This window comes from Anticarsia gemmatalis, chromosome 1 (assembly GCF_050436995.1).
Source record: "Anticarsia gemmatalis isolate Benzon Research Colony breed Stoneville strain chromosome 1, ilAntGemm2 primary, whole genome shotgun sequence".
Lineage (NCBI taxonomy): Eukaryota > Metazoa > Arthropoda > Insecta > Lepidoptera > Erebidae > Anticarsia > Anticarsia gemmatalis.
The window spans coordinates 4332886-4354500 of NC_134745.1; the positions used below are offsets into that span (position 1 = coordinate 4332886).

At 33.0% G+C, this 21615-nt stretch overlaps 1 protein-coding gene across 4 annotated transcripts; it reads right to left on the bottom strand.

The window, feature by feature from the left end:
• Window positions 1-39: 39 nt before the first annotated feature.
• Window positions 40-19909, bottom strand: LOC142972442 (uncharacterized). 4 transcript variants are annotated; one of them, XM_076113580.1, is made up of 5 exons: window positions 19751-19909; window positions 2271-2427; window positions 1792-1860; window positions 1313-1511; window positions 40-450 (listed from the first exon to the last, which is right to left on the bottom strand). In XM_076113580.1, the coding sequence occupies exons 1-5, from the start codon at window positions 19797-19799 to the stop codon at window positions 259-261; spliced, it is 666 nt and encodes a 221-aa protein (XP_075969695.1). In that variant the 5' UTR covers window positions 19800-19909; the 3' UTR covers window positions 40-258. The 4 variants fall into 4 exon arrangements, with proteins under 4 accessions (XP_075969695.1, XP_075969705.1, XP_075969685.1 ...); XM_076113590.1 differs by lacking the exon at window positions 1792-1860; XM_076113570.1 differs by lacking the exon at window positions 1792-1860 and having other exon boundaries at window positions 2175-2427.
• Between the last annotated feature and the right edge of the window lie 1706 nt (window positions 19910-21615).

Below are 21615 nucleotides of genomic sequence, written 5' to 3' on the forward strand. Positions count from 1 at the left end.
GTAGTTTATAACATCTGCAGAACAAATGAAAAACCAACAAACATTCAATCATTTTATTGACATAAATTAAAATGATAATGTTCATTTTATACATCGTTTAAATAAAAAAATAACACAATATATGATAATTTGTACGCCTCTACACCCTGTTATTAAATACATCGAAACTATATCGTTGTCAAAATTCCCGCCATTTTAGCTGTCATCATGAGATCCATTTTTAAAAATTACGGTGAAGGCGTTTGGGTACTTGTCTTTTTAGTCTTGAACCTTGTACTTGGTTACTTTGCCGTTGTCGTTGACCACTGTCTCGGAGCCTCTATGGCTGATAGGCTGACCGTTGACATTGGACGAGGATGCGTAGGACTTACTAGAGACGGCATAGTAGCCTCCTGGGTTGCCTTGATTAGTGTCCGAGTAGTGGCTGATCCGGTTCACGTTTGGTGAATTCTGCAAGTTGAATAGATTTTGTATTTTCGATTCGAGAATTTAGTAATCTATTTTAGCGTTACACTTAAAGGCTTTTTATTTTTAACCTTAGAGTTTGATCAATTAAAAGTTACTATTCATATAACTATTCATATGTTTTGTAAACAACATTCTTAACAGCAAAAAAGGGTTACATTAGAGAACAGAACATAAATTGTAGTCAATATTTACATTAACATCATTATTAATACATAAACAAGTATTGTATTCAATATCTTGGCCCGATGTGTGTTTACGAAGGTCCATTGAATCATACTATCATGCAGTTTAGTCACGACACGGACGATAAGCCTACGTCATTCACCCACCGCCATGTAAATATCAGTACGAAACTGTGCGAAAAAATGTCCTTTTAAAGCTTGAATGTCAAAATACTAAAGCACTTAGCACTCCTCCATGATGTGAAGATCATTGCTAAAAATATGTACAAATGGAAAGATTTTTTGTGATGGTGATCTTATTTCAAATGTTATGTCAATCTTTGTATGTAAATAAGTGTTTAATAAGAATCTGTGAAATATTATTTTGGCAATGTTGGCAGTTGATGCGACACTGATTTGTCCTAACTCCTAAATAAGTTATTTATTGTATCTGTTTTAAAATAGAGTATATTTTTTATACCTATCAAAGAACTTATGTATATAATACATTCAAACAAATAATGCAAATACTATAAACGACAGATGAACATTAATTTAAAAATAATCTACAAAAACAAGGATCAACAAAAGTAACAAAGTAAATGGCGAATTCGTGATTTGATCATTATAAAGTTGTTAAACATAACAAGAATGAGATTTTCCCACAGATAAGCAAACCTTACCGGATTGGCTGGGTTGATAGCGGCCACCTGATGTCTGAATCCTGGTCCGGCCGCGGCACCCGCGAACGCACTGTTAGGGAAGTTGGGCATTCCGAACGCGAAGTTATTGAAGTTGGGGAAACCACCGAATCCTCCTCCGTAACCACCTCCGTACCCTCCCGCGAATCCTCCGAAATCGTTGAACTGAGGCTGCGGTAACCTGGAGGCGAAATTTTCATAATAACCAGCCTGATTCGACGATATGTCGAAGGCTTTTCTTGCAGCGTTGTACGCTAGCCTCTGATTTTCTAAATTCGAATGGAACACCCTGGAACCACAAACAATTTATTCAAACACACGTAACAGTTGAAATGCTAGATGATGAAGGCTGAGAAGCGATAGAGAAGGCCTTGGCAGGAGAAGATTGTTAGAATAAAATAAAATTGAAAATTACCACTACAGAAGACACGCCCCGGTCATGCAGGGGTTTAAAATTTTACCTTAATTCAAAGGGGAACATAGGATGGAAGGGACGAAGTATTGGCAGAAGTGGTCCAGTCAGCCGACTTCTAAAAAAAATAATTGCTGGTATTATAATAGGATATTGAAATTATAAGGCAAGTTCCTAATAGCCTTGATAGTGCAGGACTCAGTTTTAATCGGTCCTTAATATAAGAGTGCTTTAGATGCAAACTACTAGTGTATAGTGAATTAGTTCTACAGTTAATGAGTCGTGTCAATAAATCTAACAATTGCGGCATCAGACCTAGCAGACGATAGACAAGATAAAGGTACACGTAGAACGAAAGCCTGAGCTCCCTTCACCACGGAGCACGGCACGACCTCCACCGGAAGCGGGTAGCTTCGTATGTTCATCTCTTACTCTTGTAGTAAATTCTCGAGGTTCGAGAAGTAAGAAGGGTAGAAACTGTCGCCTTGGTATCCGAAGTCGTACGGGTTCGCGTATCCGTAGCCGTACCCAGGGAAAGCGGTGTCCGCGAAGGGCACAGGGTCTCCTGAGCTTTGGACCACCTTGCCGTCCTTAGTGCTGTACGTGCCCGAGTACTTCTTGCCGCTAGAGTCTGTGTATGCGAAGGCGCCTCCTCCAGCTGATGATGCAAATGCTTCTGTTTGCCCTGAAATAAAACAAAATAATACGTTATAAATTGATATTGCATTAATACAAGTAGCCATTTTATCAGACTCTAACAACCGTGCAACTCGTGCTAAAATTAAATGTAAACGATCGAATTGGTATCCGCAATAAATATTGAGTGAGTTCAGACGACTTAATAATTAGTATATCAACAAAGTCATCTTTGTAGCGAAAATATTAGCTGTCACCGAAAAAGGAAACTCATTTTAGTTCAAACATTTACGCCTACATTGTTGGTTCTTATAATTAAACCATCGCCAAATACCTAGCGGGTTTTACGAAGCACTTAATGATTCAATTAAGACCAATCGATATTTAATCGATAAATTAAATATAGACAGACCAATTCGTTAACTCGTGTTTCATATAATGAGTAACAAAAGAAAAACGAAATGAACAAAACAAAAATGGTATTAATCAATATTTGCAAAAAATGGTTGAAGAAGTGCCGGCGAATAATAACGACCAAACTATTACGGCGCAAACAAATAAAAAACGGGGAAAATTATAATGAAAATGAATCATGATGAAAACAATACATTGATTTACTTGCTAACTTGATGTTTTGTTGCGCCAAACGTGATCGAAACACGTGTTGAGCATGTAAAAAGTTCATATCAATCAAGATTCTATGAAGTATTAAACAATATCGTGTCAAAACATTAACGTCTTTATCCATTAGTGGTTTTGTAAATACGCAAGCGCATCCGACTGAGCTCATTATTTGATGGACGGGAATCCCCAAAGAGCACGTTGTCATGTTATTATGATCAATTATTATTTTAATTACGTCCCGTGAAATGTTACGAAGGCGTGACGATTCGCACCCATACAGCAAAACGAAGCAAATAGATTCCTTTGTATTCGAAAATAAATATGAGTCAGTACACGTTGTACGTCCAAACTGTTTTGCAAATTTTGTTTACACGATTATACTGGCAGTCGAAATATTGCAGTTCAACATTTTGAGAAAATCTTAATTACTTTTTGAAAACAATAGAATTGAAATATGTACCAATAGATATATAAATCAGAAAACAAAACTTTATTTCAGGAATATTGGATCTAAGTCTAGATTATAGAATAGAAATAGTTTTTAATATCAAAAGAAAGTAATAAAAAAACGAACCTCGCGTCGTGATCAGCTAAGCTACGACTTAACACTGAAATCAATCGAGCTAACGATTACAGGTGTGAAGTAAGTAATAACAATACACCATGATTGTGTCGAATGGCATACACTAGAACATGACGCATTTATGGAAATAATGTGTAATAGAAAAATCTAGATGGATGGTGCAATTTGAAACATATGCTTGAAATCATGGGGTTTAAGGACTATAGAATATCGCAGCAGAGAGATGCTTTCTTCTGAAGAATATGGGAACTTAGATAAAAGGAAAAATCGTGAATGTAATACATAAAATCACGCCTTGTTCCTATAGCGATAGCCGCAAAGAACGCCACTCGGTACGGTCCTTAAAAACTTCCATTGCTTCATTCACACTGATCTTGGATTAATATCTCTTAAATAATATGTGTCTTATTATGAAATTATTGTACCTATCGTACTACGTACTTCACCTTTACAAAGCCGCGGAAAAGCTAATCATGCAGCAAAAGTTTCGTAACTTAGTTTGAATTCAATTTCACCAAATTGTGAGTGGTGATGTTGAAATTGGGAACCACGATTTGCTTGTCAGGTAGGTATCAAGCCTAGCAGGGGAACATTACGGAGTAAATTTACCTCAATCATATCTTAGTTCTGTAATATTGTAATTGAATGATGCCATACTATAAAATTAAATGAATGAATAATCATTAAACGGCGGATGTTAGTTATTGTCGATAACAATCAGATCTGTTATTGTAAGACGTTCAAATGAATGCAAAATTATTATCTACAACCAAGCATCTCTAAGAAATACACTGTCTGATAAATTAATCACTTTATTTGAGAATAGATTTTTTGCGTGTAGAAATGTATTGTTTTTTTAAATGCAAATGAAACATGTTTCGGTACAAAGAACACGTTGCTACCTTAGATTTTGTTTCTTTGTTTTAGATTTCCAGTGATTAACATCGATTCAAGTCTGATAAATTAGTAGTGACCGATTTTCCTATTGCCAGTTATCCCAACTTTATTCTGGGGATAACTTGGATGTTTTTAATTGTGTAGGACATATTATGTCATACCGTCACAACACGAAGTCAGGAAGAGGACAAAACAGCGAGCTTTAGCAAAAAAGCTGAACAAATCTAACATCAAAACTATTATTATTTTATACTCTACTAGATTAGATATTTTTATACTCTACTAGAGTTCCTTAAGATAACATTTTAATAAATAGATTTATATATTGTACGCTTGATTACCATCATTAACTCATACATTTATTTTATCGTTGCAATTCATTACCTAAGTACAGCTTGTAGAACATTTTTTTTGCTGATAACATGATTCTTAGATAACAAAAACTACAAATTTGAAGTACATTATGTGTAATTGTGTGCCTTTGTTCAAAGTTGATTTGAACAAGTGTGCGGAGAGTGTGAAATTGTTGAGAACCGGTCCGAAGCCTACTATTGTAAACAAATCAAATATGAGTTATGTTAAAATAGATAATTCGACACTTTAAATTCTTCTATGTGATTAACCGAAATACCTTTATATATTCCATTGCTGAGCTACAGAGAATAAAGTACAACAGATGATTAATAGCTCTAAGGTTTACAAACAATCAATTGTGAAATTAATTGTAGCACTATCAGCAGTCAAGGCAGCCAGGAATCTTTCGTGTAAAGGTGTGAAACAGGAAATTTGTGACCAAGAATTTTTGTACAGATATCAGGAAATATTTCTAAAAACGCCTTTTTGGTGGATTTTCATTTAACGTGAGGTCCTAGTAAAACAATATTCATGACAGTAATTTGCCGAGACGCCGATCCATGTATCTCATTGTATCTTCAACACATTGGCGAATAATATTCTAAGTATAAAAGACCCTGTAACGGTACCAAGAACTCGTGCTATTCAAACAAAGGACAAAATACATAAACTAGCAGTTAAATTAGGGTGAAGCGGTAGTCTGACAGCTAGATACACGGTACCCATTATCCAAATCAGATTGGTCGTCAGCCGGCCTGATAAAAGAGCCGTTGACACCGCAAATGTGATGATTATGATAATATAATACACGAACATTCGTTACAACGATTTATTGTGATGTATTTGAAGTTCACGAGTTCACAGTCATGTTTATTAGGCAAAAGAATTTGTGCTAAATTCCAATGTGTACGGTGATGGGAAACTTCGTGTGAGACTTACTAGGAAGTCTAGAAACTTAGGTGGCTTCAGTAGAAAAAAAATCTAACATCATAATTATTCTGGTGCTGTTTGAGCAGTTTCTACGTTGGTAGTGTTTTAAGATGGGTTTGATACAATGGGATTTATACGGGTCCCATGCAAATTTGTTAAGTTAAGAAGACACGATATCTTTAGAAACGAACTACTGTAGAAGTAAATAGGTTGTACTTTGTAGTAGGCATCTGTATCAGGTAAAAAATATACCTACTGTTCGATGATTTTCGTCGTTTCACGCCACGATCTCATATTCCATAATCACAACATTTATGATTAAAGAGGACGGACATTATGATATGAATTGATACATTTGCAGGATTAATATCTAAGGTAACCTTGAAAAAACCGGTATTGCATCTAATAAAAAACCTTGTTGCAGTAATTAGAGTAATGTCAACACATAGTTTATCATCATCATCTTGCGTGATACACATGATCATTAGCACCTCTCAAAGTCATTGTGGAAAATTTATTATATTGTGTTTAAATGATGTTTGTATAAGGCGATGGTTACAATACGGTCTACTAGCGGTCAGTGTTTTGCGTTCTAGGTTCTATGGGAAACCACACACTAGCTACTTTTCAAATCGACGACAGGTGACGACGGAAGCTAGATGTAGCAACTAGTCTTTACACCCGGCACACAACAAAATGCCGGTGGCTGCATTTTGACTGCTGCTGAACAGGATTATGTAAGGGATAATGAAAGTAAAAAAATTGCAATATTAATGCCACATTTCTAATGGATGTGGTGTTTTAGAATCTTATAACCAAAGCGATGAGGTTGAGACAGTAAATGTGAACGCACGTTCAGCTATATACTCGATCGCAGAACGAAGACCGCCAGGTCGATGTGTTCGACGCTTTATAATAATAACTGAATCACCGTACCTATTGAAAGATCATCGGCTTGGGAGACAAGAGTACCTAGTGAAGTTTTTATAAGAGTCTAATTATTTGTACTGTCAATTCAATGGAAGCTCTTGCGGTTACCTTAAATAAATATTGCACAACATATGACTTTGATAGAAATAGACGTATAAAATTTAATGAAGCACAGCATGAAATCCATTTTGAAATAAATATCTTGAGAGTAGAATATTTATTGTCTTCTATAAACGACGGGTCACAGGTCATTCTATAAATTCGGTCTTTACAATTCAGTTTTTAAATTATGGAAAACAAAAGTTTCCATGTTTGTTATGTATTTGAAATTACCACAAAATAAAGGATATATTGTTCAAAGTAGTTTAAATAATAAATGAAATACAATGCATAGCAGATCATAGTTATAAATAATATGGAGAGGTAGACTGCAATGTATTAATTTTATTGAGCTAGGTTTGACAAATAGGACCATTAACGTTTCATAATGTATCTATTTGTTGAACGTTCAAATTTCTTGTAACTAATATATAAAACTATCATTATTATATTATGCTATATCTCTCAAAGATTTTTTTATTTACTTACAACTTCATTCTTCTAAATAACAATTTATATGAAATGATGCATCTAATATACTTAGACTTTTTGTAGTATAGTAATATAGTTTCGGAAGTGATGTTTCAGTGATTTGATGACAAAGCAAATAATTTATGTTGTTTTCACCATTTCAAAATAAAATAATATAATCAGATAACAGGAATTTTGACAGTGTGTTTCATAAAATGCTGTTACTTTATCTATCAAAAGGAAGATAAGCCATCACTAACTCGGAATCCGTGAAATGAATTAGCATCCTTGGAAAAATTGAATTTTTCTCGCATACCTACGGGCGTTATTAATCATGGACTCTACATTGAACGTTTCACATGTTGCATTGGACAGTATAATACGAGAATGAGTGACAAGTTGAAACACATAGTGAATACGAACAACCCACGTTGTTCCATTCAAGTGCATTGTTATATTGCGTATTTGTCATACAGCTAAAAATATTTGCCTGTTTGAATTGTAAAGCTTTGTACAAAATAGAATAAATAGTATTCTTATACTATGCTGCACTATTCTTGCATAAACCTCAACGGATATTAAACATAATTAATAGCACTCTTCGATTTTAAATAACTGTCTACAATTAGACAATATTTATTTAAATATTATTAAGATAGTGTGATAGTGGACAACACAATAAAATGACGTGCTTATAAGCTAAAATCAATTCGATTTTCTAAATATTTCGTTTATCCAGAATTTGTGCATACTTAACTTGAGCAATAGAATTACCAATTTGCAAGACAGTTTCCCTCAAAATTATACTTAAATTAATTTTTAAGGGCAAATTGATAAATGTATGTTTATTTTATTGTTCTCGTATCCGTGTTCATCGTTTCTTGTAAAACGGTATCTGATCTTAACTATCACTTTAAAGAATGCCACCTAATGTATGATAATGGTATTGTTATACAGATATAGCCTTAAATTATAAAACGTTATCCCTTTTGAATAAATACATAAATTGGTAGTTAAAGGTTCATATTGAGTGATTTATTTTTTATTATAACGTTGGGTTTTTTAGTGATGTCATTTTTTAAATAAAGAGTTTGGTGATGCAATACTATGTACGATACATAGAAACAATGTAATGCATGAGAATATTATGTTCCTTAATAACCACATTGGTTTATGAATATTCAACTTAAGAAAAGAGCTCTTCAGTTACTGAATCAAGTAATTAATAATTCAGTTACAACTGCGTCTATTTCAATCACAGATAAATTATTGATTTTTGACGCTTTTTTGGCTAAGCTTAGCCTTTCTTTAATATGAAAACATTTTTAGATTAAAAATCGCAGGAAACATACTTAAGCTAAAATATGAATTTCGCGAGGATACAAAAAATTTAGAAGAGAGAAGAACTGTTTTACCACATTACCTTCAAAAGACTTTAACGCGTGGTTTTGTACAATATGAGTTTCTAACCTTATTCTGCTAACAAGTATTTATACATACATAGTACTCTTATTATAAAAGATCAAAATGCTGCAACGTAAGGATCATCTCGCGTGTTCGCAGAACATGTTTCCACGTTAACAAGTAAGTTTTACAAATGAGCTTATTACCTCGTCTTAACATTTTTAAAACCAAATAAACGTACGCATATTTTAGTAAATTCAGATAAATCACTTAAGATTAGTGACAAGGTATGCAACACAAAAACATGGCGCCGATTGTCATTATTTGTAAATAATATCTTTTTTGACAATTTTCATTCTCAAAACAGAAAAGTAGAAAATAAATATAAAATGAATTGTCTGGTATATTTATAATTGTCTAGTATATATTATAGTCATATTTATTTATATGGATGATTAATTGGTAATCTCAAAATGGGCTCGAAACCGAATTTATGTTTTAAGTTCTTGAAAAAGTCATCGAGCTTAGTCACAGAGGCTAACAAAATTGTTAGTAGATAAGTACTGTTCAAATATTAAGATTTCGAAGAAATACGTCGGACTCAAATATTTTGTTTTAAAAATAAGTTGTTTTGTAACTTACAGTGTTGTCGCATGCTTATATTATTATTGGCTATATTAAGTATAATTTAATAATACCGCGAAAACGCATGATTTGACGTGATTTAATGTATATTCGGTACACGGAGGCGGTCATCCAACCGTAGACTCAATCAAATAAGAACATGTCACACATTAGTCAAGGGACTTGTTTCATGTAATTTGAAAGTTACGTGAAAATTAGGTGCGATTCACGCTAGACTGAGAAACGTGATAGTGGAAACTCGGTTGGAACGTGTCAATGTGCGTCAGAGTGTTAAAGCTTAGAAACAGTTATTAAAAAGACCGAAACCAAAACGTCTTTATCTACTATATCCCACATTTCAACGTCCGTAGATGAGAATTAAAAAAATACCTGAATTTTATGTTATTTACTCTCAATACTCTCATCCATTTATTAAATGGGCGATGGTTGTTCTCTTATGTATCCAAAACTTTTCAATGATATTGATGGATTCTTATTTTGCCTAATTGACTGGATAACCTATCATATATCTGACGGATAAATAGTCCCATTAGAATGCCATTTGCTGAAAAAAAACTATATAAGATTAGTTGAAAAACATTTAGATCATAAACGAGAAAATAGTTGCTTGATTTTTGACGTCTACTGCGTTAAATCTTGTCTAGGTATGTTACTAGAGATGTTTGAATAAAAAGAAGTATAATAATCGTTCTGTCATCTTTACTATGCATTATTAGTATATTGTATGTGGAGTGGAAACCTCAAGTTGTGTTTATTTAACACTCAATAATTCACCTATAAAAACTGTATTTCTGCGATAAGTATACATACGTATTGATATTCTAATATTACAATTGTCACGCTGCGGCCAACCACATAATCTAATACTTTGATAACAAAATACTTAATATTGTACTATTGTGATATAAAAACGACGGCAAAAGATTTTATAACATTGACCTAACACATCCCAATGTTTCAGGACTCCATCCGCATCCAGGTGAGATATTTATGTGACGAGCACAAGTATCTGTTCTAAGTCTTGTTGTAATGTGTCGACTGTATTAATCTATGTTGGTATCAATTATCTAGTTACCAGAGTACAAGCTCTGCTTAGGAATCAGATAACCGTGTGTGAGTTGTCCTAGGATGCACATGACTATAATTCTGAATCTAGGTAAGGTACAAGATCAAGTATGCACTATTAAGTATTCAGAAACAGGTATAGAAGTACAGTCATCTGTTGCTTGGTCACCGTATATCGCGACATGATTGGTTTGGAATTGTATTTATTATTAATTTATGCATTAAAATAATAAATATACATTTAAAACAAAACGCTCCACAGCAGATTACATTAACTAAAATCAATCCGTTTATAATTGGCTAAATCAAAAGGCTAATAACGAGAAGTGTGCTACGAGAAGTATGATTGGTCTTCAGAGAAAAGGCTTCCCGGGGCGTTATCGACGGCTATCGTACCCTAATAGGCAATACCAGTCATTCAGCAAGGTTCACGCATTACCACAAAGATTTATACCAATAGAAAGGTCATTTTATTATCATAATACGTATATTAAGTAGCCGAAATCTTTCTAAGTTATGTGATATCAAAACCAGTTTCTATAAATTCCTTTTGTCATTTTAATCGCTTATAAAGCCATTCTTGCATACGGTTATTCCTATTTTTACTGTTTTAGTAAATTAATGGCATTGTGCCCGATATGGCAGGAAAGTTTATTTATCAAAATAATCCGTTATAATATTGGAAATAATTAGCTAAAGTGTTTAAAAGCTAATTGGATAGTAATTAGCTTAAAAGGTTTTTTATCAATTTACGTTTATAGCAAATTAGCAATAATAGCGTTATGGGACTATTATTGGCCTCCCACGCAGGGCACACAGTGTCTTCGACATCAACATAAAAAAACAAAACATAAAAATTTGAGGCATAGGCTTCTATTCTTCCTTTCAACAACATGGTGTCAATATGCGAAAACTAAGTTAAAAACGTCATAAATATTTTTATAGTTAAGTGCCTACTTCACTAAGTTTTCATTCAAAATTACTATTGAGACTGTAACCGTGTCTAGGACTGGCTTTTTTGAAAGAAGGTTCTTATTGTAGCTGGTAATGGACCCTTAGCGTGTTCGATATTGACCTAACGTTATAACGACCGTTATATGTACTATCATCTTGACTTATGAATACTAGTTAACAATTAATAACGGTGTTTGAATTTTTATTTATTTTTTATCGTTAAAAGATACTCAATATAATCCTCGTTTTAAAGAAAGAGTTTATAATTCCATTACTTAAAGTTTGTATTGATACTAAACTTGTAATGTAGATAGGGGTCACGTTTTATAAAACAACGATGCTATAAAATAATTCGGTAGAAAAGTTGTCCAGTTTTATGGCTTTGTAAATGTATTAATGCCATCAAAAACATTCTGTAAAAACCTCAAGTCTCGCCGTAAAAAGTTGTGAGATCTATATAATACCAAGTCGATTAATCTATTTAGTCTCCACTTAAAGGACCTTCTGTCTTAAGTTATTACGTATGTTATTATCATGCCAATTAAAAAAAATACCTTTAAAACAAATAGACCGACCTGGCCATCGCATGATTTAATTATTAGTATGTATCGCACTACACAGCATGACGAGAAGTTAATGCTCCTGAAATGTTAATGGCGAATTTGTGTTTTCATGCGTTTTAAAGGTATTTTTTTTAATTGGCATGATAATAACATACGTAATAACTTAAGACAGAAGGTCCTTTAAGTGGAGACTAAATAGATTAATCGACTTGGTATTATATAGATCTCACAACTTTTTACGGCGAGACTTGAGGTTTTTACAGAATGTTTTTGATGGCATCTCACTTCTTTTTGTAGAACGAACATAAGTCCAATTTGTATGGAAAGACGTTTTTTTTTCATAATTCAACATATTTTCCTATGGGAATGTTGTTCAGTTTCATGGGCTAAACACCCTTACCCACCCTATACCCCCTCCCGTTATGCCTCAAATAGTAGGTACCTATTTACACCTATTTATTTTATTTTCTTCAGTAATAATAATTCATTAACTGCAAATGCAACCTTGTAATCTTATACATTTATATGGGATTACAAAGTTATTGTTGCAGTTGGTGTATTTAGAAAATTGGACCGAAATTAGAAAATATTAAATTTTTCCCATGATTAAGACACTAAACCCTATTTGTATTCTAAATTTTAAGCCTCTAAGTCTGCTAGAAGTACCTTAGACTTTTGATGATCGGTGAGTCAGTGAGTCAGTGAGTCAGCGAATCAGTGAATCAGTGAGTGACAAAATTCAAAATTATAACAAGTTGTCATTCTTAAACTACTGGTTCAAATTGACTGAAATTTTAAATATACCATGTTTATACAATGACTGATTAGTTGCTGAAAATCCAGGCTTCTTGTTTTATCCACAACGAAATTATAGGGGTGTCAAAAATAGCCCGAATTACTTCGAGAAAAGGATGTTACGGCCGTGCCGCTTTTTTTTGCTCGACTTGCGGGGGCACTTCCGTGCCCCCAGATTACTTTGAGTCGCGTACAAATTAGTGTAAAATGAGTAGGTTTTTAACTACTTTTACAGATACCGATGGCATTTTTTAAAAATAGCTCTTGGATAAAACTATTTTAATTGATTGAATATTCAATCAGGAGTTAAGATAGAATATGCCCCGTAAAATCTTTTCTACTCCTGTTTCTACTAGATGTACTGTAATTAGTTTGTAGTGAATTCTTGAAAAAAGGTGACACACTGTGTCAAACCCTTCATGCTTCAGGCGAGTTATAAAATCTGCCTGATCTGCATCAGCCGACAAGACAACGAATTGAACAACGTTCGTCGTTTTTATTGATTATTATGTGTAGGTACTACACAACTTAAGAATTCTAAAAAGCAAATATTTTTAACTATAAAAATCACATAAAATATTATGGAAGCGACTAAAGTTACAAAGGATCAAATAGCCATAAATACCTATAAATTTGGAAATATACTGTTAAAGATATAAACTAGAATTGACTGTAGCCTGAGGCATTTTGATCAATACCTCGGAATTGGTTAGGTTAAATTATAGCCAATAAATATGGTGTCGAACGATGATGTATGTGTTAAATATCGTCACAGCGAAAGTATTATAAAAACCCCAGACTAAATATATGTAAAATTTTGAAGATAGTCTGTGCGTTTGTAAAGTATTTTTGCTATAAAAATATACAATTTTGCTCTATATTTAGTAAACGAACGCAACAAAGAAAAGCTTACATGCGAAACGATTACCTTATTAATTGAAATATGCATGTTATCGTACTTCCAAGTGTTACTTTTAGAGCAATGAGTTTATAAAACTTCATTTAGCTGTTCGTATTGAACATTGACAAACTTATGAGCAAAATCATTGTTCTACTCTAGACACAAATGTAACCAATAAAATAATGCATTGTAGTATTTGTAGCTCTACTCAATAAAAGTGTTATTACTAAAACCTTCTAGACCACTAACGTTAAGGCAGATAAATCAAGAGCCTTGCACGCAAACGAAGTTGCAGGCAAAAGTAGTATCAGTAGTATCAGGTATTTTTTAAGAGCTCATCGCGATATATAGTCTTTGTAATAATTATTATAAACTAGCTGACCCGCGCAACTTCGCTTGCGTCACCTAAGAGAATGGGTCAAAATTTTCCCCGTTTTTGTAACATTTTTCGTTGCTACTCCGCTCCTAATGACCGTAGCGTGATGTTATATAGCCTATAGCCTTCCTCGATAAATGGGCTATCTAACACTGAAGAATTTTTCCTATCGGATCAGTAGTTCCTGAGATTAGCGCGTTCAAACAAACAAACAAACAAACAAACAAACAAACTCTTCAGCTTTATTATATTAGTATAGATGAGGAGGCTTGTTTGCCTGTCTCATAATTATATCGCCAATAGTCTGCGACAAATTAATCGCTTTTCATTAGATCTTTGTGGAATAAAGTAACTTATCAACTTAAATCCTTCATTTAAGTTATAAATGATGTGTAAAAAGTAATTGTGTTGCAGTTTAATTAAAGATTAATTGATTTTAAAACTAGAACGAGTAAATCTTTGTCGAACTCTTTTTTGTTTTTCTTTTATCTATTGGCTGATTGAGAGCTATAGCGTTTATATTTAAATGCCTGTCGGGTTAGGATTTACTGCATATTGGATGTCTAGATATTCTCATTACCTTTTTTTTTTTAAGTAACAGTTATTGCCTAGCAAACTAAGCAATATGTTTACACTTTCAATAACGTTTTTTTTGTGTTTTCCTATGTTTACTTAATAACTATTTAAATTCATACAGCTAGATGGTCGGATGCCATCATTAGATGTGTAGGACTTCAATGGGTAAAACAGAGAAAATAGCGTATTGGCAGGCCTGTGCTCAACAATGGGTAGAAGTGGGCTGAATTGATAGATACTCGTAGATAAAAGTGACAATTTAGTAAGTTTGCTCTCGAGGAATTGAAGCCCGAGTACTAAAACAAGATATTGTTTGTTATAGTGGCAGAAGATTACGTAGGTACTTTGTAACATTGAAATTTAATTGCCTCATATATAGATAGTTGATGTTCAATAAGGTCGTTCAATGCAGTTATTGTATCAATAAATATTACTTCAATGATTGAATCAATTGGTATGAAGGTAATATAACTTCGGCACTCTTGGGGTCTTACTAATAGGTACCTATTTATAACGTGGAGTGTGTTGTATTGAGGTAACTAATTAAAAAATAATTTGAATATTTTAACGGAATATTGGTTTTACATATTTACATATTTTATAAAATTTCTCTAAAAGCATCATAAAGTAGACCCTACTCATAATTTAGTGATAGTAAATTATTGATAATAATTAATTATTTAAGTAATCTTCATGTTTATTCAATTTAATTCACGTTTTTAGTTTTGAAGTTCATGACAGAAGCGCAACAAGGAAAGGGAAGGGTGTCCTTTACCCTGCAGTCGAACTTTTAAGGCGATTTCAAAGGCGTTCTTTCCGGAAATTGTCTTGTTTTTAAAATGCGTAGTTTAGCGCACCTGAATACCAAAACTTTAGCATATAGATGAAATGCAATGTATGAAGTGTATAAATAAATAAAAAAAGTATCTGAAATCGCAAATGCCTGAGAGGCTATTAAAAATATGATATTATATTTGTTATGATTAGTCTAGTTATGAATACATGTTATTATTAATGATTTTAACGAATGTAAACAAATGTATTTAATCAAATAACTTGAATGTTTGTTATAAAATACAAAACAATCAAGAATTAATCTTTTTAATGTGAAATATGAAACAATAACCGTTAAGAATAAAATTAAAAGTCGAATATTACTTACGCGTGGACTGTGACCAATATTATAAAAACATAAATTTCATCAGACACGCACTATAAGAACAATATTTTAATATAATTTTAAATAAAAAACATTTTGGAGATAGTATGTTTAAATTGTGTAAATAAAAAGTAATATAATAGCCTAATGCGTAGTGCTAAATTTGAAACATCCGTGGGTAAGGGCATAAGGGAAGGATCTTTTCGAAAGAGAAAATTGTGAAGAAAATAGTAAAAACTAGAATTAATGCACACAAGCGAAGCCGCGCGGGAAACTAAGTGTTAAAAATGACATTTCGTAACGTCGCGACTTTTTGGTATTCAAGTATCAAAGATGAAAACAATGAGAATTTTTGTAAGCCTGTTTCACAGTTCATGAAGTTGTATAAAATAACCTATTAGCTGTGTGACAGACAGCAAATGCATGAAAATAGATGGCAAAATTAAATCTCAGGCTTAAATATTATTAGTTTTGAAGCTAGAGAGCAGAGCCTTAGAAGATAATTTTACTAAAACAGCTGACTTGTCTATTATAACCTTTCCAACCAAATAGATTAGTCATTGAACTTTATTGTGTCGTCAATATTTATTGGTCATAAAACCTTAATAGTTTTATTCGTCGTGACATCAGTGGTACACGATACCGTTTCACAATATAGCCTTTAGTCCTTATTTTCCATTAAGGTCTTGGTCCCTTACAGTAGCTCGATCCTCTACTACGAGTACTATCGACTACAGGCAACCGACCTGTCATCGAGAAATTATGAGAATCTCATCAGTCAGTCAAAATTTTGATACTCGACAGTACCAACTGTACAGAATCGCGCTCCAGTATTCTAGTTGTATTTTAACGGCTTGCTATATCTAGAAATTGGATCATACAAAATTACTTGATATCTAGCCGATTGTTGATAGTCCATAGAAGTATGAAACAACTTCTCTGAATATAAGAATTTCTATGAAAATCGTAGGTACTTTCTTGACATAAAGAAGGATATTTGAGATTACTGACTACCGTGACAATTGCTACATTGTATTCGCCTTAATTATATGTACTTCTTTTTATTCAGTAATGCGACGTCAAACAATTGATATTGAACATACCATGAAAATATAATGTTTCCTACTTATTACATATTTAAGTGTTGCATCAATTTTCCATGTAAAAGTGCGAAAGGAACTAATCTAAATATATAATTAGTATATGTTAATATGTAAACACCTCTCAGAACTGATTTCCTATTGATTGATTTCTTAACAAAAAATCATGTTTAATATGTAAGTGATTGATTTACGTAAAAGACATTGATACATTACGTCAGTCAGATGCACATCAATGGATTAAGTCCAAAGATTTATTACATAACTTTGTAATTATCTTGTAACGATGTTGTTTTATTACCCTTTGTTTTAAATAGTTTTTACGTAGATCATCGTTTGTCTGTACATATTTTATACCATTAAAATAACAACAACTTAGTTGAGAGCAAGTTTCGCTGCTGAAGAAGGAATACAAAATTGAGTATACAGAATCTAGAACCACTGCTAGAATCTAGATCAACATCAGACCTATGCAGACGATGGCAGCCTCTAGGACACAGCATCCTTAATTTGAAAATGTGCATTTTTTATTGTAATCAGGATAAACCGTATGTGCAAAGGCTCTCTACTAAGTTGTCAGTCCGTAGTTACCCTGTAGACCGTTTTCGACAAGCGGGCGTCTCGATCTTTGTTATTTATTAGTTCGGTATTCAGTAGGTATACTATTAGAACATTCTTAATAATATTCCTTACAAACTCTGCGTTATTTATTACGGCGCCATTCTGATCCTACTTGCATGTTTTTCAAATAAAATTTAAATACAACATGAAATGGTGCCTCATAAAATAGACAAACTAATAAATCACTTTCAGGTTTAAGATTTTGTTCTGTGATACAATTTAATTTGTCCGCCATTAATATTTAAAAGCTTCTGTGTCACGCGTTGTTCTCTCGTATTTTTACATTTTCACAAAATTGTCATTTGAATTCAAAATGTAATGTTCATAACTTTGCATTTGTATTCGAGTATGTAAGGCTCGACTTAGCAAAATTGTAAATAGGCTACTTTAAGTTGCTTTTGAGCTATTAATGTCAGGTACCGTTCAGTACTTAATCTTTAGTTGCAAACAATATAAATAAAAATTTAAGTATAATAATTGTGCTAAACATAGAATAAAGTGTATTTCCCATGGGTGTTTGAACTGAATAAGGAATATTTTTACTTCATATTATGTCAAACTTGACACAACTGACCGCCTCCGTGGCGCTGTCGGCAGTATCCAGCTACTGGTCATGAGATCTCTCTGATCTCATTCTCATCTGAGGCAAAGTACTTTTGGTATTTTTAAATTATATTTGATTTTTTCTCTATAATAGCTCTGAGCTTGGTAACGTATACATGGCAATAGGCTTTTACCTAGGACTAACATCGTAAATGGCGAAACGTGGATGTATTTCGTATTCCTATCTCTACCTACACCTTCAGGTGTAACAGACTTGACATTACTATTTGCTATATTGTTTTGTTTCATTAGAATACGATTTTTTGCATAGACTGTAGAATCTGTAAATAGTTCAACGCGTGCGCAAGTTTTTCGTGATTGGCTTATTATGCCGTATGTGAATCATTATCAATTGCATAAAAATAGATTTTGAGTTTTGTTGAAGTGCACGATCTTTATTGATTTGATAAGCAAGTGTACAAGCTTCTTATATCATTACACTGGTAAACATTTTGGTGCGTTATTGACATGAATAGGTAAAGTTTTCTATTGATTAGGATTAAATTAATTAAAATATTTTTTTAATCTGAATCTAAACTAAGCAGAGCCTGTACCATGGTAGCCAGGCAACTAATATATATACTTCTACATATAAACTTATATTGATGACATCGGAGAATATGATGCGTATTTCTCACACACTCGTTATACGATTAAGAAGAGGTTTTACACACTTGACCTAATTTGGTTTACCGTAGGTCTATGGAAATAAGCTGACAGCATACACTGTATTAAGCTAACAGCATAAGTTAAAAAGTAAAAACTCCCTTAATTTCTTGAACACAACTTTTTATTTTTAGTCACAATTTCCAGCCAACTTTTACACAGACAGTAGTTCAAAAGAACGCATATAACAAAGTTAGCAAGAGTATTGTTTAGAAACAATTAGTGAGATCGTCGATATTATATGCTAATGGTCTCATGAGGTGATCTCAATGGGATTCCCCAGGGTTATTTACTTACTGACTGTTACCAAGTAGCATTATAAAAAAGATGTACACCAAAAAATTCGTTGAGGCATCGTAGTTTACATTAAAATACGTTTTAAAGTGCAGTTCGTAGTTAAGAAAATTTGTCGTTCAATCAAAAGCGTATGCAGTTCTCTATACTTTCAGGGATGTTGATTTAGATAAAAATGGTTACAGAGGTATTTTTATACCCTGCTGAACACCGTGACTTAAATGTTTTATTTTAGATATAAACTAGTCACTTAAAAGAAAAAAAACACCGTGCCATTAATGACAAATAGGCATAAAAAATCTTTTGTTTATATAATTTGTACTCTATTCCCTACAAATAAATGTAAAATATGTATACACAACACTATTATGAGGAAGATATTATCTTATTCTCATGAAGATTCAGCCTCAGATATAATCTCTGTCCAATATTAGCACAATAATAGTTGTTTACTACGAGATTCTCATGACTGATTTAATTATCTTCAATTAATGCTAGGCCATTTTTATCTTCAAAACCTCACCTTGGGACTTACGCGTATATAAAACTCTTTTCCTGGCTATTCCCATGCTTTCAAACTCTCCCAAATATATTACTGGGTACAAACTTGCCTATGACTTTTATAAAAGAAACTTTCAAATGAAAAAACTAACAATGTCGGACTAGCTGTTTCAGAGATTACCTGCTACATCCAAACTTACAAACTTTCCTTTGTACTCGTTTACTATAAGTACAGACTAAAACAAAGATTCTTTAACTCACCCAAACTCCATACTATCTGCAACACCACAAGTAACAACAATCCGGCCATCGTCACGTCACTAGCTGTTATTAAATACTGGTTACTCGTAATAGGTACAATTATCGTATCGATACGCGAGTACGTCGGCCGGCCGTCCAATGTGTTCTGATGGCCGGTCCACCGCGCATTATAAATATACCTATTACCGACATATTTCCCGGCTTATCACTTAGTTCTCTTTGGATTTTAATTTCGTAGCGGAAAATCGATCGGCGCGTACATCGATCGCGAGATGTCATATCGATTTTTTTGTGATACTTTTCGTTCGGTTTGCTACATTTTTTTTGATTCAAGTTCAGTTTAGATAAGTTATGCATGGTAAGATTTATTTATTGCATAAACGATCATAACTACAGGCATTTTTTATAACTTGAAACCTAAGTGTGAAGTCAAAAAACCATATTTTTAGACCAAAAATATCTTATGTCGATAAATTAAATCCTGATTTATCTAGATTGGAGGTTTCGAAAGAAATATCAATTTCAATTAGCTATTTTAAAATGAAAAGACAATGTGCTACGACCATTTGATTTCACAATAAACAAATATTTTGTATAATGCACTAACAGGTGTGTTTCCGTTAATAGATAAGTGAATTTAGTACCGAAACACTATTACTTAGTAACGTTCACAATCAAGTAATAAAGGAGCTAGTCAAACCTGTTATATGAAATTGCATTTTAATACATTCATAGAATCATTATTGACGATCGACTTTTAATTTTAGACATCGCGTGTTATCTTGATAACTAACTAACACTAACTTTTAATCAGGACTAAATCGATGAAAAGATTTTTCGCGATGGAAAGTTTCTTGTCATCATCATCTTCCGCAGCTTTTCTCTATCCAGTCTATCCATCAGTCAGTCATCCAGTCATACCTGCTTTGTGCTTACCTTGTCTTTAATCTTCACTGGAGTTTTGGTAGGTATACGATCTGCGTGTTAAGCAACAACAGTTGGTGCGATAATTCCATAAATAGTTTGCGGCTAAGTTTTATTTGAACTGATCTTAGTATTCCTATCTTTTTGTTTCCGCCCTGGTCTTCGTGCTTCGGAGAGCACGTAAAAAGTCAGTCCTAGTTTTTGTTAGTTAAAAAAACAAAGGCTTTCAGGCGGCTTAACCGGCTTTGACACTGGGTTACCTATAACCACACAATAAAATTAATAAAAATGTAAAAGAGTAAGGAACGTCCTTGCAATCTCACAAACTTTCGAGTCTATAAATAGTAGTGGAATAATCAGTGTGTTATAAAGTGCGGCCTTGATGTCCATTACGGGTTCATTGTCAAGGTGCGGTGTGATGTGTTATGACAACAAAGTAATGTATTTTATCACTCAATTTATTATAGAGTTACCATCGCTTTTGATAGGTGTAGAAGAATTATCACGTCTGACGGAGTTGCTAATTTGAAGGCATCGGAAATAAATTGAAGTTATCAGTTACAATTTCTTGTGAGTTGATGTTTTTTGCTCCGAGCTTTAATAGAGTCTATTGTGTGTAAGATGTTGGAAAAAAATCCAGAGCATTTTTGGGAGCATTTTCACACTTTTGGTTTTCTCAGAAGTGAAATAAACTGTCGTGTTAACGCACATTTCATCGCATAATATTTTTATAGAGACATATTAATGCTAATGATCTGAATGTATATTGACGAATGACTAAAACTACCGATTAACGGAATATACATTGATATTTATATCTTGGAAAATTATACCCTCAACAAAGACTTTTCGGCTTTTAATTTCTAGCATTAAAACAGACCCTAACATAGCAAGTCATTGACCTACCTAACACAATAGTAAAGCAAGAATATTCGTCAACG

Bases quoted from the DNA above. Each gene is read 5' to 3' on its own strand.
- LOC142972442 (XM_076113561.1), bottom strand. From the start codon at position 19,799: ATGGCCGGATTGTTGTTACTTGTGGTGTTGCAGATAGTATGGAGTTTG. The intron at 2,428-19,750 runs GTGAGTTAAAGA...GTTTTATTTCAG, and splicing joins GCAGATAGTATGGAGTTTGG to GGCAAACAGAAGCATTTGCA. The intron at 451-1,312 runs GTAAGGTTTGCT...TTCAACTTGCAG, and splicing joins CTATCAACCCAGCCAATCCG to AATTCACCAAACGTGAACCG.